Source organism: Nelumbo nucifera, chromosome 1 (assembly GCF_055504915.1).
Source record: "Nelumbo nucifera cultivar China Antique chromosome 1, China Antique-T2T, whole genome shotgun sequence".
Classification (NCBI taxonomy): domain Eukaryota; kingdom Viridiplantae; phylum Streptophyta; class Magnoliopsida; order Proteales; family Nelumbonaceae; genus Nelumbo; species Nelumbo nucifera.
This window is the reverse complement of record NC_142649.1, coordinates 158189933-158203723: the sequence shown is the minus strand read 5'-3', so window position 1 is coordinate 158203723 and position 13791 is coordinate 158189933. Positions and strand designations below refer to the sequence as shown.

General features: G+C 36.3%; 1 protein-coding gene across 1 annotated transcript; it reads left to right on the top strand.

Annotated features, from left to right (window-relative positions):
- Positions 1–8803: 8803 nt before the first annotated feature.
- On the top strand, positions 8804–13141 carry LOC104602831 (plastid-lipid-associated protein 6, chloroplastic-like). The gene is made up of 4 exons (XM_010266678.3): positions 8804–9235; positions 9831–10070; positions 10238–10364; positions 12776–13141. Exons 1-4 carry the CDS (start codon positions 8954–8956, stop codon positions 12988–12990), a joined length of 864 nt encoding a protein of 287 aa, XP_010264980.1. The 5' UTR covers positions 8804–8953; the 3' UTR covers positions 12991–13141.
- Positions 13142–13791: the final 650 nt, after the last annotated feature.

Here is a 13791-nt window from a genome sequence, read left to right as displayed (position 1 = left end):
CTAAATTGCACCAAACCAGATCGTGAACACCCCTACCCAACGGGGATTGGGGTTAGGGATGGGGAATATGATCCTCGACTCTGTTGCCATTCTTAATTACTTTATAAAGCAGTTACTTGTCTTGGGTTCCACGTGGTTCATAAAAAAGTTAAATTCAAATACCATATATCACATATGGATAATACTTATTTACACACATGTATAGAACATGCTCTTACACTAGTGTTATATAGATCAAGATGTTGACAATTAAGAAACAATAAGTAAAACAAATGAATGCGGCAGAAATGTAAATACTTTAGATGGATGAATAATAAAACTAAAAAGGCTAGGATTAGAAATGAAGTTTAGGCCAAAAAACTTATAAATAGCTCTAATAGGTGATAAAACAAGATATAGGAAATTGAGATGGTTTGGTCGCCTACATAAAAAATCACCTACAACACCTATGAGGAAAAGTGTTATATTACAAGGTGAAAGGGCTAGAAAAGCTAGAGATATACCAAAAAAGGACTTGATTGGAAGTAAAAAGAAATTATTTAAGTGCCTATGCTTTAATGATGAATGATATGACATTGAACAAAAAGGAACACCAAAACAGGACTCATGCAGCTGACCTCATATAGTTGGGTCAAGGGCCACAAGACCACAAGGCTTAGATGATGTATGTATGTATGTATAAATAAGACATGTATATATGGTATGATATTAATAAATTTTTGGATATATCTTTTTTAATTTTGAAAAAAAATTTAAGTTTAATTTTTTAAAAAAAGTATAATATCATTAATTCATGTGGGTCGAATAGGCTTTAAGGCCGTTAATATCATTTATTCATGTGGGTCACCCCTAAATTCCAACATGGGTTTGATTTAAGCAAAAGCAAAATTATCATATTCATTAATGAAATCTCTATACATGAATGGGCTTTGGGGTCAAACTAAAAGGCTATTTACCTAATGCTGGCCACGGTTATATAGGGCTTTTGGGAGGAGTTGAGTGGATACAGACCTAACCTCTAGTTTTGGTTTTTTTAGGGGCTGAAAAATGGTATCCGATTGTTCCAATTCGAATTCAAATTGGATCTCATTTAGGGGTGACCCGAATTCAATCTGTTGGCAATCCAAATTCTATAAAAATCCAATGGATATGATCTTAAATATTGAAAGAATCAAATTTATATCTGCCTATATCTGATTCGATGTGATGCCTTTGCAACCTCATGCAAATGGCTGTTCTCATACTCAAGCCCAATTTCTCATTCTTATCAGGATTTTAATATTGCACCAAGCAATGGTCCTCCTCATCAAATCAAACTACTTGTCCTAATGTGGACATTTTAAGGCTGTCTATTCAATCTAGGGTTCCAAGAGATTAGCAACAAAAGAATGAAACAATCCAATCAATGCTATTCAGAGGGAAATTATGCAAATCTTCATTTGGGACAGCCCTATAGATAGAGCATTTTCATAGACTACATATATAGATTAGCTAGGGCATAACTAGCAAGGCTAGGTGTAGTGACATCCATTGGTGATTGGGAGAAATAAGGAAGTAAAGTTGCTAGAAAGATGTGACTTGCTCCCCCCAAAATTAATGAAACCAAAGGAAAGAAGAAAGAAGATAAAAAAAATAAAAAACTTCAGCTTCAAAAATCAATCTTCCTAACATGGCTGTTGGACATTACTTTAGGTACTATTATGCTTGACAAGACATACCATGTTTGTATTTATGGGTGACCCTTCATTATGTCCTCTCTCTCTCTCTCTCTAATATATAGTGAAACTTTAATTTCCTTTAATAATGGTATTTATTTATTTATTTTTCTTGTTAAACATCACACGTGCAGATTATTTGTCCAATTATTCAATAAAAGACAAGGTAATCTTGTTTTTGTTTGCTTAAGTGGATGTGACACTTAAGATAAAAAAATATATATTAGGAGAAAACAAAACTAAAAAAAAGGAAAATGTTATGATCTTTGAATATTGAATATATGTAAATTCAAGAATTTATTTGACAAAAATAACCATGGTTGTAAGGCCCCTTTTATTTTCTAGTATCTAATTTTCAGACAGACAAAAGCCAGCTTAATTGGGTGGTGAAACCGTTTATTTTATGGCATTCATTTGGATTCTTTTAGGATAAAAACAGTTTTTGCTAAAGTTCAAAAGAGTTCTAGAAAATTTGTACATAGTAGTTGCAGAATGGGAATCAAATAGCAGAGTACTGGAGCTGGGCCATCTTTTTGATCCAGCATAGGTCTGTGAGCAGGAAGTTCCTTCCATCCTTGCTAGGATTATTTGTGGTGGTAGTTTAGGGCCAGCTACCCCTTATCTATTTGCAGCTTTGCTTCTCTTGTTTTCATCCTAAAAGATAAGTGTATATATTAGAGCTTTCAAGTCATCTGATCACATTGAGTTCTAGGACAGGCAATGTCCTACAATGAGACCATTAAGATGTGGGCTCCAATCTTCTAACTTGGGCATTTGGTGAATACAGAGGGTCCCAAACCCATTTATGGGTCTTGTAGCCCTATGCCAATGACACTTCCTTTTTAAATTTCCTTTTTCCTTTTCTTTTGTCCTTCCTTTGGTTTTGGAGAAGGGGTTGGGGACTTGGGTGGAATTTCATTAATTCTCATACAAATTATCCAATATTATTATATTTTTAAAATATTTTTTTTTATGGAAAATAAAATGTTTTGACCAACATTTATTTTAAGACATATTCTTTGATGGATATTAATATAAAAATTTGTAACAAGGAACAAGTTAAAATGGGTGTCACTAATCACTATCCAAGGTTTTCTTTTTTTTTTTTTTTTTTTGGTAATTAGCACTATCCAAAGTTGGTAGGCTGGAATTTGCCGACATTTTTTTTGTTTGGGCTTAGGAAAATCGAATAATTGCATCATATACTTGACCTATCAGAGTAGTTTTTGAAACCAAACTTGAGCTTTATGGGTGGAGGAACAAACAAGAGAACTATGAATCAGAAAAATATGATTATGGGTCCTTAGAAAAAAAAAATAAAACAAAATTCACCCTTTTTTCTGTCACCTTTTTTTTTGACTCAGTCTGCCTTTTCCAAAGATTCCATCTTTGCCTCTTTGGAGTTGGTTAGGTGATATCTTCCAGATGGTCCCAACTGATGATCATATTGGAATGTTGAATTAATGTCTCTGGCTCTAAAATTTCCCTTCAAAGGAGGTCTAGTTTGCAAGCCATCATTAAATGATGTCATGTAGGACTAAGGATTGTGCTTTATTTAATGGTACCTTCAAAGTGAGGTCACCATAACTGCAAATGAAGGGTTCATTCCAATACAAGATTTGCTTTGGTTTTACTTGAATTAGAATCCAAACGTTCAAAGAGTGGATCTCATAATTTCACTTTCACCATCCTCGCTGAACCAAATCCCAAGGGTGAAAACTTAAATGGGTTAATTCATAGGCTTTATAACAGCACCATAACCAGTAATATATTATTCAGAAAAAAGTTGAGAATTGTTCAACTTCAACCTCATAATAACTTTACCTCAACCATTCTAATGGCGATTGTGAATCCAAACTCCCATCCTTCTGCTATTTAGACTCTTCTGAGGCTGATGTTTTGGCTTTATCATAAGGTATTATTTATAATTTTCACTATCAATGCTGTCAACATTTTAGAAGCATAGCTGAGCCAGGCACCCAAATTTTACTTAGTTGGATGGTGATTTTACAGTTCTGATTGGGCCAATCAATTGAAACCACTCGAGTCAGGAACTAGAACCATTCATGGTTCAGTCTAGCCTCCCACAGAAACAATGAAGCTGGTGTCCATAACCAGAAGAAATATCAACTAGCTGGTGTCTGAGGATAATCCCAAGTCCCAACCAGACCACTGGTCTGATCATCACCAACCCTACAATTTACAGGTACTTTTTGAATATTAAATGCCTCTACCATGTTTATTTCCTTTAGATCAATTCAACCTTGTGGAATTGTTTTCATACTAACTTCTGACCTAAGGGGGGCCCTCTTAAGCCTTAAATGTGGACCATCATTTGGTGGGCCCCAACTTCCTGCATGTGCAAGCTTTTGTTCAATACAAATCATTATCACTAGACTGTGTAGACTTAGTCAGTGACCCAACCAGTAATTTATTGATCTCTTTATAATAATAGCAAAGCTCTGGTAGCCTCAAGGCTTGAATTAAAGTAGGCTTTAAATTAGATCTGTCACATGTGGTGCACGTATGCCCTAGTGTCACTCACTATTGCATCATAAGGGGGACAACAATTAGATCATCATGTGATACCAAATTCAAAACTGCATTAATCTGCATTGCCCAATTTCTTATTATTCTCACTTTATAATTTGTTTTTCTTTTATTTTTTCTGTGATGTTGCATTAAGTAATTAATGGGTCATAGATTTAATGGTTATTAATTTGTAATCCTAGTAAGTTAGTACTTCTATGATATACCGCTTTTAATAATTAGAGATTGACCTTTCATAATTCACTTCTCTTCTAGCTTTTAGTTATGGATTGGGTGTTCAGGAATGCTCTCAGCAGTGTTGAAAGGGCCCAAGTTAAGGCCCATTTATCTACAGGCAGCCGACCCAAAGATGGATATAAGTTGCACAAGGGAGGCTATAACATGTGAAAAAGGAAGAATATATATGAATAGCAGAATAAGGCAAACAACGATTGGGTGGGTAACAATGAGAAAACTTGAGTCCAGCCCATTCATCAATTGGACCAGATTTTATAGCAGTATGGTTTCTCTAGGTCTGGCCCAAACCCAGATCAGGAAGAAAACAAGCCCACTGCAAGAAAGTCCAAATCCAAATTGATGGTTGATTATGTCGATGAGGATGATAACATTATTCATGTTGCAGATCCATGGTTTTTCCTTGCTCACTTCCTTTCTGTCATCTTTTTCTAGATCATTCACATGATAGAAAAGTCTGTAGTAATAAAATAAGGTGATTGTTTGCTTAATAGGGATACATCTTGTCTTAATGGAAATAACATTCTTATTAGTAAATTAATAACAAGCATCTGATCTCCTCGGATGCTTTTCACTGTGAGCTCAATGTCAGACCTGTTTTGCTGTGGGTGTAGAGAATAAATTGGAATATCTGGACACAGAAATAAATATATAAATGTAACTTCTGGATCCATTTAGGGAAGCTAGAAGTCTAGACTCCACACCCAAGCCAGTTGTAATTTTATATATCTGACTTTGAAATATAAATGCTGCTTTAATTAATGCATGTCTGGTCCCACATAATAACAGTTAAATTCATGGTTAACCCTAATTTTGTAGCTTGTAATTGGGGGGGAGGGGGACACTACTGTGAGCATGGATGCATGGGCTCTTTGGGCTGGGCTGACCTACATTCAACTTTGAACATAGAAAAAGATATGGGCTGGATCCATATATTTCCTGAATTCACTCAAATCTACGTTTCCATAATTGTGTTTGGACAGTTTTTGAATTTGAATTAGGAGTGTGAATTAGGCTATGAAGTTTCTTTTCTACCTGTTTGTGTGTGTTTAGTGAAGAGTGAAATGGAGTTGGACCCAAATCCCATATGAAATCAAAATGGACCAGTTCTCAGGAATTAAAGTGACAAGAAAGGTGTCGTCTGTTGTTGTTCATTTCCAATTGCATGTTGAAAGGGCCTCAGTAAAACTAATCACTCCTCTCTCTCTCTCTCTCGATCCATTCCATACCCATGTTTAACATATCTGGATCCATATGTCAAAATGGATCCGACTGTGTAGTCATGGGTAATATTGGATCTTATTTTAATACGTGCATTTCCTTCAAACTCAAACCCAAATGTGTAAATGAACTAGATAAAGATGAACCATATGTCATGAACATGAACATGGGTCGTATATAAGTGATTCAACGTAACCAAGCCTAGATCTGGTCTGATGGGGGAATAAGTTTGAATGCTTGCTTTAGTCCTTATTTGATCTCATAGGGACCCATACCTGATCCATTTTATGCATTTGAATTTTATCCGAAAAGAGAACCCATATATGGATGAAATTCCTATTGTTAGATTTGGGCTGGGTGAGCACGGCCGTGCCTTAGATTGAGTTGTCCATTTCATGCCCTAATGCATCAAATCATATCATATCCATGTCCAAATCCTTGTCCAATGATGGGTTTTCCTATTAGAGGTATGGAGAGTTGGAAACAAGTCCGAACCAACTGGATCTATTTCAGATCCAACCCATTCATGCCCTATCTCCAACAATCTGCTAGCTACATGATTGAAAACCAACTCCAAATAAACACATTTTAAGTCCACTGGATCCAATTCAATGGAAATAAGTCCAAAATGCCAATTCCAAATTCACAAATCCACTTACCTCCTAATTCAATGTTCTGAAACCGGGATGTCCCAACTTTAAAACTTTTTGATGGAATTCCTGTGGTAAACTTGAGGAAGAATTGGAGAGAAGTGGCTGATTTCGAGTAGAGGTGTCAATGGTATTCGAAAATCTGATTTTAAATTTGAGATTCGATATAATCGGTGAATTCGGATATCCTATTCATATCAAATAATTAATCGGATTTAAATTCGGATATGACCTTATTCAATTCGATAAGAATCCGAGTTCAATCGATTATTTAATTTTTATATATAATATATAAAATATTTAAATGGTTTATACAATTTATATATAAGATAATTAAATTATATAAATAATTTATATACTTTATATAAATAAAATATTTATTTTATATATTTATTAATTACCTAAAATAATTAATTGATCGAATTTGAATTGAATCGAATATTCAAATATTAATTTTCAATGTCTGTTAGATATTGAACCGAATTTGGATATCAGATTTTCTAATCGGATTCAAATTCAAATATTGTCTGATTCAATTCGAATTCAATCTGTTTACACCCCTAATTTTGAGCCACTGAAGGAGTTAGTTGTGCCTACTTGGTCTCCCCATACTAATGGATTCATCAAGTTGAATTTTGATGGTAGCAGTGAAGGAAATCCCAGACTTTTAGGTATTGAAAATGTTTTTAGGGATGAGAATGACAAAATTGGGGCTCTTTTCTATGCTTCCATTGGTGTTGGAGATTCATTAAGAGCAGAAATCCTTGCTGTGGTGGAAAGAGCCAATGATTGCAATGCAGAATTGCATTAAAACATGATTCAATGAAAAGGTAAATAGATTATGTAACATATATTAATATCGAAATTTAAAGTGTTATAAATATCCATTCATACTCCATGATTGCAATGCAGATTTGGCCTAGAACCTATATTCACCCAAAGTCATAGTGATTTTAAAACTGACTTGAAAATGAAACCATTTATTGGTTTTACCCTTCAAATGGCATGTTAACAGTTCAATTCTTTGTATCAACCCTTCAACTTTATATTGAAATCATAAATCAATTCAGATCTTATACTCACAAGAATCCTACTCACATAACACTAGAGTTGTATATTGGGAACATCTCTCCATGAATGATAAATAGACATATTTTCAATATATAACTGTAGTAAGACCATAGTCTCTCTCTCTCTCTATATATATATGCTCCTTCAGGTCAAGGTTTAATGGTTTATTGTCATAAAATGGAATTTGGATTAGCTGAAACGCTTTAGCAGGGGAACCAATGATGAGGTTCCATATTAGTAATAAATTAATGGGCCCTATGTATTTAATACTGACGTGGAACCTTTATTATTGGTTCCACAGCCCGCTAAACAACTAAAGCATTCAGCTAAACCTTGCTCCATAAAATGGTGTGGCCTAATTAAACCGAATTTGGGTGCGGTTTAATTAAAAATTTTGGATTTGGTTCAAAGTAGGGGTGAGCAAAAAAACTCAAATCTGAACCGACCGAAAAAACTGATTGAAACCAAAATGAAAAATCGGTTAATCAAACCAATCGGTTCAATTTTGGTTCGGTGTTTTTAAAACACCGAAGGTACCGGTTCGGTTTCGGTTAACCAATATAGAAAACCGGCGGTTAACCGAATCGATCGGTATACATATATTTCTATATATTTTTTATATATTTATGTGTATTATATATTTTTTATATATTATAAATTAATAAATATGCACTACATATATATTTATAATATATGATATATTATTTATTAATTAAAATATAATATTTTATATATATTATAAAAATTTAAAAACTGAAAAACCGACGGTTAACCAAACCGGTCAACCAATTAATCGACTGGTTTCGGTTACCGGTTTTTCAAAAACCGATAATACCGATTCGATCCAAGAAAAATCCCCACGGTTCAGTTTGTGAGCACCCCTAGTCCAAACAGCGCCCTCACAACCCATCGCAGCCGTGCATTGGGCTGTGAGAACGGTATGTGGACGGTTATGTGAAGACCAAATCCGATCCCAATGAAACCTTATGCCAGATTCCATCACGAAATCAGCCCGGCCGGTTCTCCCAGCTTGGTCTGGATCCTCCAGCAAGATCCGGTCCTCACGGCTTTTTCTTGGTTATTAAGGTCCAACCATTTATAGATATTAGATAAAAGCTAACGAGTATGGTAGACCATAGGAATGGCATAGAAAATAGAAAATCTAATCCTTGTACTTGTGGTGACCGTGCAAGGGCTGATCTAGAACTGATAAACCGAGCTTTACCAGATAAAGTGATTAACCACAGCCACTTGATCTGGCACCCATCTTCTTGATTTGAGATGTGCGCCCCATATCTATAGGTCCCACACCCCAGATCACACCTAGTGTCTATTGGACCAAGGAGCTACTCTGTCATCTTCGTGAGGCCACCTGTTCCAGCTTCCAATTTCCAAACAATCAAACATGCAAAAACCTCTTCTTTGAACGGAAATTGATTCCGGACAGATTTCTCTGAATTCTGATCTTCCGATTCCTATCTTCCTCTTCTCTTCCATAGTTTAAAATTGCAGATGGCTTCTCTTCTGCAGTCATCGTCTCTTCTTTCCAATTCTTCATCTTCTCTTGCAGTTTTTCTCCCGAACACCCATCACCGAAATACAACTTGGAGTCTCCAAGTTCTCAAACCTTTTCGTCCGGAGGCACAGGCAATAACACCTTTCCAATTCCAGAAGTCGGAGTCGAATCATTTGAAGAGAACTCTTATTCGGAGGACAACCCTCTACGAATCACCGGTTCTGGACCCCCCTCCAGCGGAGCCTGACCTAATAGCTTCCCTGAAGCTCAAACTACTGGTGAGCAATTAAATGTCTGACTTGGGCTTGGTTCCTTTTGTCTTTCTAATACTTCAAGTTGATCCAATTTGGAAATCACGGCAAATCCCTAAGCGGGTTTTTATTGAATTTCAAGTTGATCCAATTTGTGAAGTGCTTATTCTGTAATTTGTTCTTCTAGTAAATGGAACTATTGAAGATAAAAATGGGAGCTAGGTTGTCTTTGAAGTGTTCTCTTAGTAAGTCCAAACACTGCCTAGTCCTTTCTGATATTGTCATTGTTGTTGTGGGACCTGAGAAGTCTGGGTTATCATACCACTACCATTGAAAAATTCTCTTTCATGATTGCATGATCCAAGAATTGGTTTATTCAGCACAAATCTTATGAAGAAATTGGAGCTAACAACTTAAAAGTATTCCATGGAACAGTAGAGCTAGGTTGATTTGAGTTCCCAACTCATCTTCATCTGTGAAATAAGTTTATCTCTATTAATTCACCAGATATTTATGTTGGGCATTTTATACAAGTATATAAACAAATGTTTTTCAATGGATATTTTGCATTTGAAGTATCTTAAGCTTCTTAGTTCAATGCATATGAGGTGATGAAATGCAGAATGCTGTTTCTGGGCTGAACAGAGGTCTTGCTGCAAATGAAGAAGATCTTAAAAAAGCAGATGATGCCGCCAAGGAGCTTGAAGCTGTAGGAGGGTTTGTTGACCTATCAACCAATAATCTTGATAATCTCCAAGGGAGATGGAAGTTAATCTACAGCAGTGCATTCTCATCTCGTACTCTAGGTGGGAGCCGTCCTGGCCCTCCTGTAGGGAGGCTTCTGCCCATAACTCTTGGTCAGGTCTGTCTAATCTGCTTGTTTCTGTTGTCCCTCCTAATTATCACCAAGTAATAGCTGAAGAATGTTGCAATCATATTGACAAGTTTTATTTAATGGATAAAAGAAATAATATTGAAATGTACAAAGGTTTCCTTATATGTTAAAATTGACCTAAGTTTCTTTATCAGGTTTTTCAACGGATAGATATTTTAAGCAGAGATTTTGACAACATAGTGGAGATTCAGTTAGGAGCTCCATGGCCACTTCCGCCAGTGGATGTGACAGCTACATTAGCACACAAATTTGAACTCATAGGTTGGTTTTCTCTACTTATTGTGCTCAGTCATTTATCTCATTCACAGCTACCTGAAACTCTTGGTGTTTATTACTTTATTTTAAAAATCTATATTGTTATAATCAAGGTTTAAAATATCGATGTCGGTGGAAATGTCGGTCATCCAAATATAAGAAACATGTCGGAAATATTGGAAATATTGTAAATATTGTAGACATAGTGAAAACATTATAAAATATGCAAAATATAGAATGATATTTTATGAAATGACAAAAGAAGCATAGGCGCACCTTTTTAAATTATTATCCTATTCCATGTTATTAAACAAAACTAGAAACTAGGGTTATAGACAAAAGAATACATTCTGAAGTTGCCTTGTAAACCTTAAGCTAGAACTTCATGATATATCTATATCAATATCTATATAAATATATTAAGCTGAAATGTGTATGTAAGAAGGCTTGAGGATGAGGGAAATGGAATCTAACATAGTTTTTGCATTTTTTTCATAGAAATTACAAGAATGCCACTTTCTACAAACTCTCTCTCTTTTGCTTTTTTTCTTCTTTCAAATTACAAGAATGCCACTCTCTCTCTTTTTCTCTCTCTCTTTTTCTTACAAATTACAAGAATGCCATCTCTCTCTCTTCTTATAAATTACAAGAATGCCACACTCTCTCCAATTGAGGGATACCTCAGCTTGGCATCTCAATTGCTAGGGACCTGCAATCAAAGGTAGTCGAGTTCGAGTAGAACTGCACTCGAACTTCTGAGCTCAAGCTCAAGTCTCTAATTCGAATAGAGGTTGAGCTAGACGACACCTCGACCACTGAGGGAGACCTTGGCTCGACACCTTGGTCACTGAGGAATATCTCGGCTCAGCACCTCGACAACTAAGGGAGACCTCAGCTCGGTACCTTGTCAACTAAGGGAGACTTTAGCTTGACACCTCGCTTGCTAGGGAAACCTCAGTTCAACACATCAGTAGCTGAGGGAGACCTCGATTTGGCACCTTGGCAAGTGAGGGAGACCTCGACTACTTAAGAGACCTGCAATCAAAGATAGCTGAGCTCAAACTTCCGAGCTTTTGTCTTGAGCCAAGTTCGAGCTTGAGCTCAAGTCTCTAATTCAAATAGAGCTCAAGCCTGATAGTTTATGAGCGAGCCCCTGCAACGTAGGGCCCCTGTGCTAGTAAATATATTAAGCTGAAATGTGTATGTAAGGAGACATGAGGATGAGGGAAATGGAATCTAACAGTATTTTTTGCCTTTTTTTCATAGAAATTACAAGAATGCCACTCTACCAACTTTCTCTCTTTTGCTTTTTTTTCTTTCAAATTACAAGAATGCCACTCTCTCCTACCAACTCTCTCTCTCTCTCTCTTCCCTTATAAATTACAAGAATGCCACTCTCTCTCCAATTGAGGGAAACCTCAGCTTAGCATCTCTGGTCAAGTTCGAGCCGAGCTGAGCTTGAACTTCTGAGCTCAAGTTCAAGTCTTTAATTCAAATCGAGCTCGAGCTTGACGACACTTCGATCACTGAGGGAGACCTCGGCTCGGCACCTCGGTCATTGAGGGGGATCTCGGCTCAACACCTTGACAACTGAGGGAGACCTTATCTCGGCACCTTGTCAACTAAGGGAGACCTTAGCTCGACACCTCGCCTGTTAGGGAAACCTCAACTCGACACTTCAGCAACTGAGGGAGACCCCGAATTGGCACCTCGGTAATTGAGGGAGACCTCAGTTCGGAACCTCGGCTGCTTGAGAGACCTACAATCAAAGGTAGCCGAGCTTGAACTTATGAGATTTTGACTCAAACTTGAGCTCAAGTCTCTAATTCGAATTGAGTTCGAGCCTGATAGTTTATGAGCGAGCCCCTTGCAACGCAGGGCCCCCTCCGCTAGTAGAATTAGTTAAAGCAAAATTTAAACTCATAAAAAATGTAAATGGTTGTAACAGATCAACCAAATAATCTACTATAGAAACAAAAACTATTATTTAACTTCATGTTTGAAATGAATATTGAGCTAGCTCAAAGTTGTAATTTAGGTAAGCAATAACTTGTTACTTCACATATCTACAATATTGTCACCAACTTATGTTAAATACTATCTCTTATACTCCACATTAGTACTGGTAGTGTTGAAAAGGAATATGTCAATTCTAGTAACATGGAAGTGAAAATGGAAATATGTCGTGGATACTTACTATCTCTTGTACTCCACATAGGTCTGTTAGTGTTCATTGGGGAAATGTCGATTCCAGTAAAATCTGTTTTATTAGGGAAATTAGAAACATTTTAAACCATGGTTATAACAACAGCTGTAGTGTATATTTAATGGAATACATGTAAAATCTGTTTTATTTACCTTTATTCTTAGATTCTTAAGATACTGAAAATATTATTTTATATGCTCGACATGTATAGGATCTTCCAAGGTGAAAATTGTATTTGAGAAAACAACTGTAAAGACAACCGGAAACCTGTCACAGCTGCCACCATTGGAGTTGCCGCGGATTCCAGATGCTTTAAGGCCTCCATCCAATACAGGAAGTGGTGAATTTGAAGTCACATACCTTGACTCTGATATCCGCATAACAAGAGGAGATAGAGGTGAATTAAGGGTTTTTGTCATTTCGTAGCTCAATGTAGATGAAGTTCTTGTTCTTTGTTTTATGTCCCAAAACTTTTCTACTTGATACCGCCGCACATACTTTGTTGTTGTATACACTATAGAGGGAGCCCAACAGTAATGTGGTGATTGAAAAAAAGTTTCCCCCTGTATTTGATAAATATTTGCCTATGATTGTGAAGCTCTAGATATTGTTTTTTAATCTTTAACTCAAAAGAAAACAATCTTCAGTGAAAATGAACGAGATTTTTTTTTGTTGATTTCATTAATACAACAACAACCACAGACAAACAACACAGCAGAAGACAACACACTGTTACACTAACACGATACCACTACACTAATAAGAAAAACCAAGACACCGCTCCTACACTCAACTACAAAACTCATAAGTCATAACACGACTCTAAAGGCAAGACAACTGAAGAGTCGTTAGAAAAGGTGACTTAGAACCCAATCTGGAGGGCTGATTCATTACTTTCACGATAATCGAACCAAGTATACTTACATATATACTGACACAGTGGTTTACGGCATGGTTTTTCCCAAAACTGGATTTTCCATAAAAAAAATCGTTGATTTTGGTCAGCAAACTGCTGACTTGAGCGGTTAACCGTTCGAACAGTTTTGATTGGTTTTCATTTTTAATTTTTTTTTGTCAGAATGGGCCGATCATTTGGTTTGAACGGTCAGACCGTTTGACCCGGTAACCGGACCCGACTGGTTTGGTCTTTGGGTCAATTTTAAAAACCATGGTTTACGGTGGTTCATTACTTTCACAATAAACCAAGGGGTGTCGACAAGTCTTTTT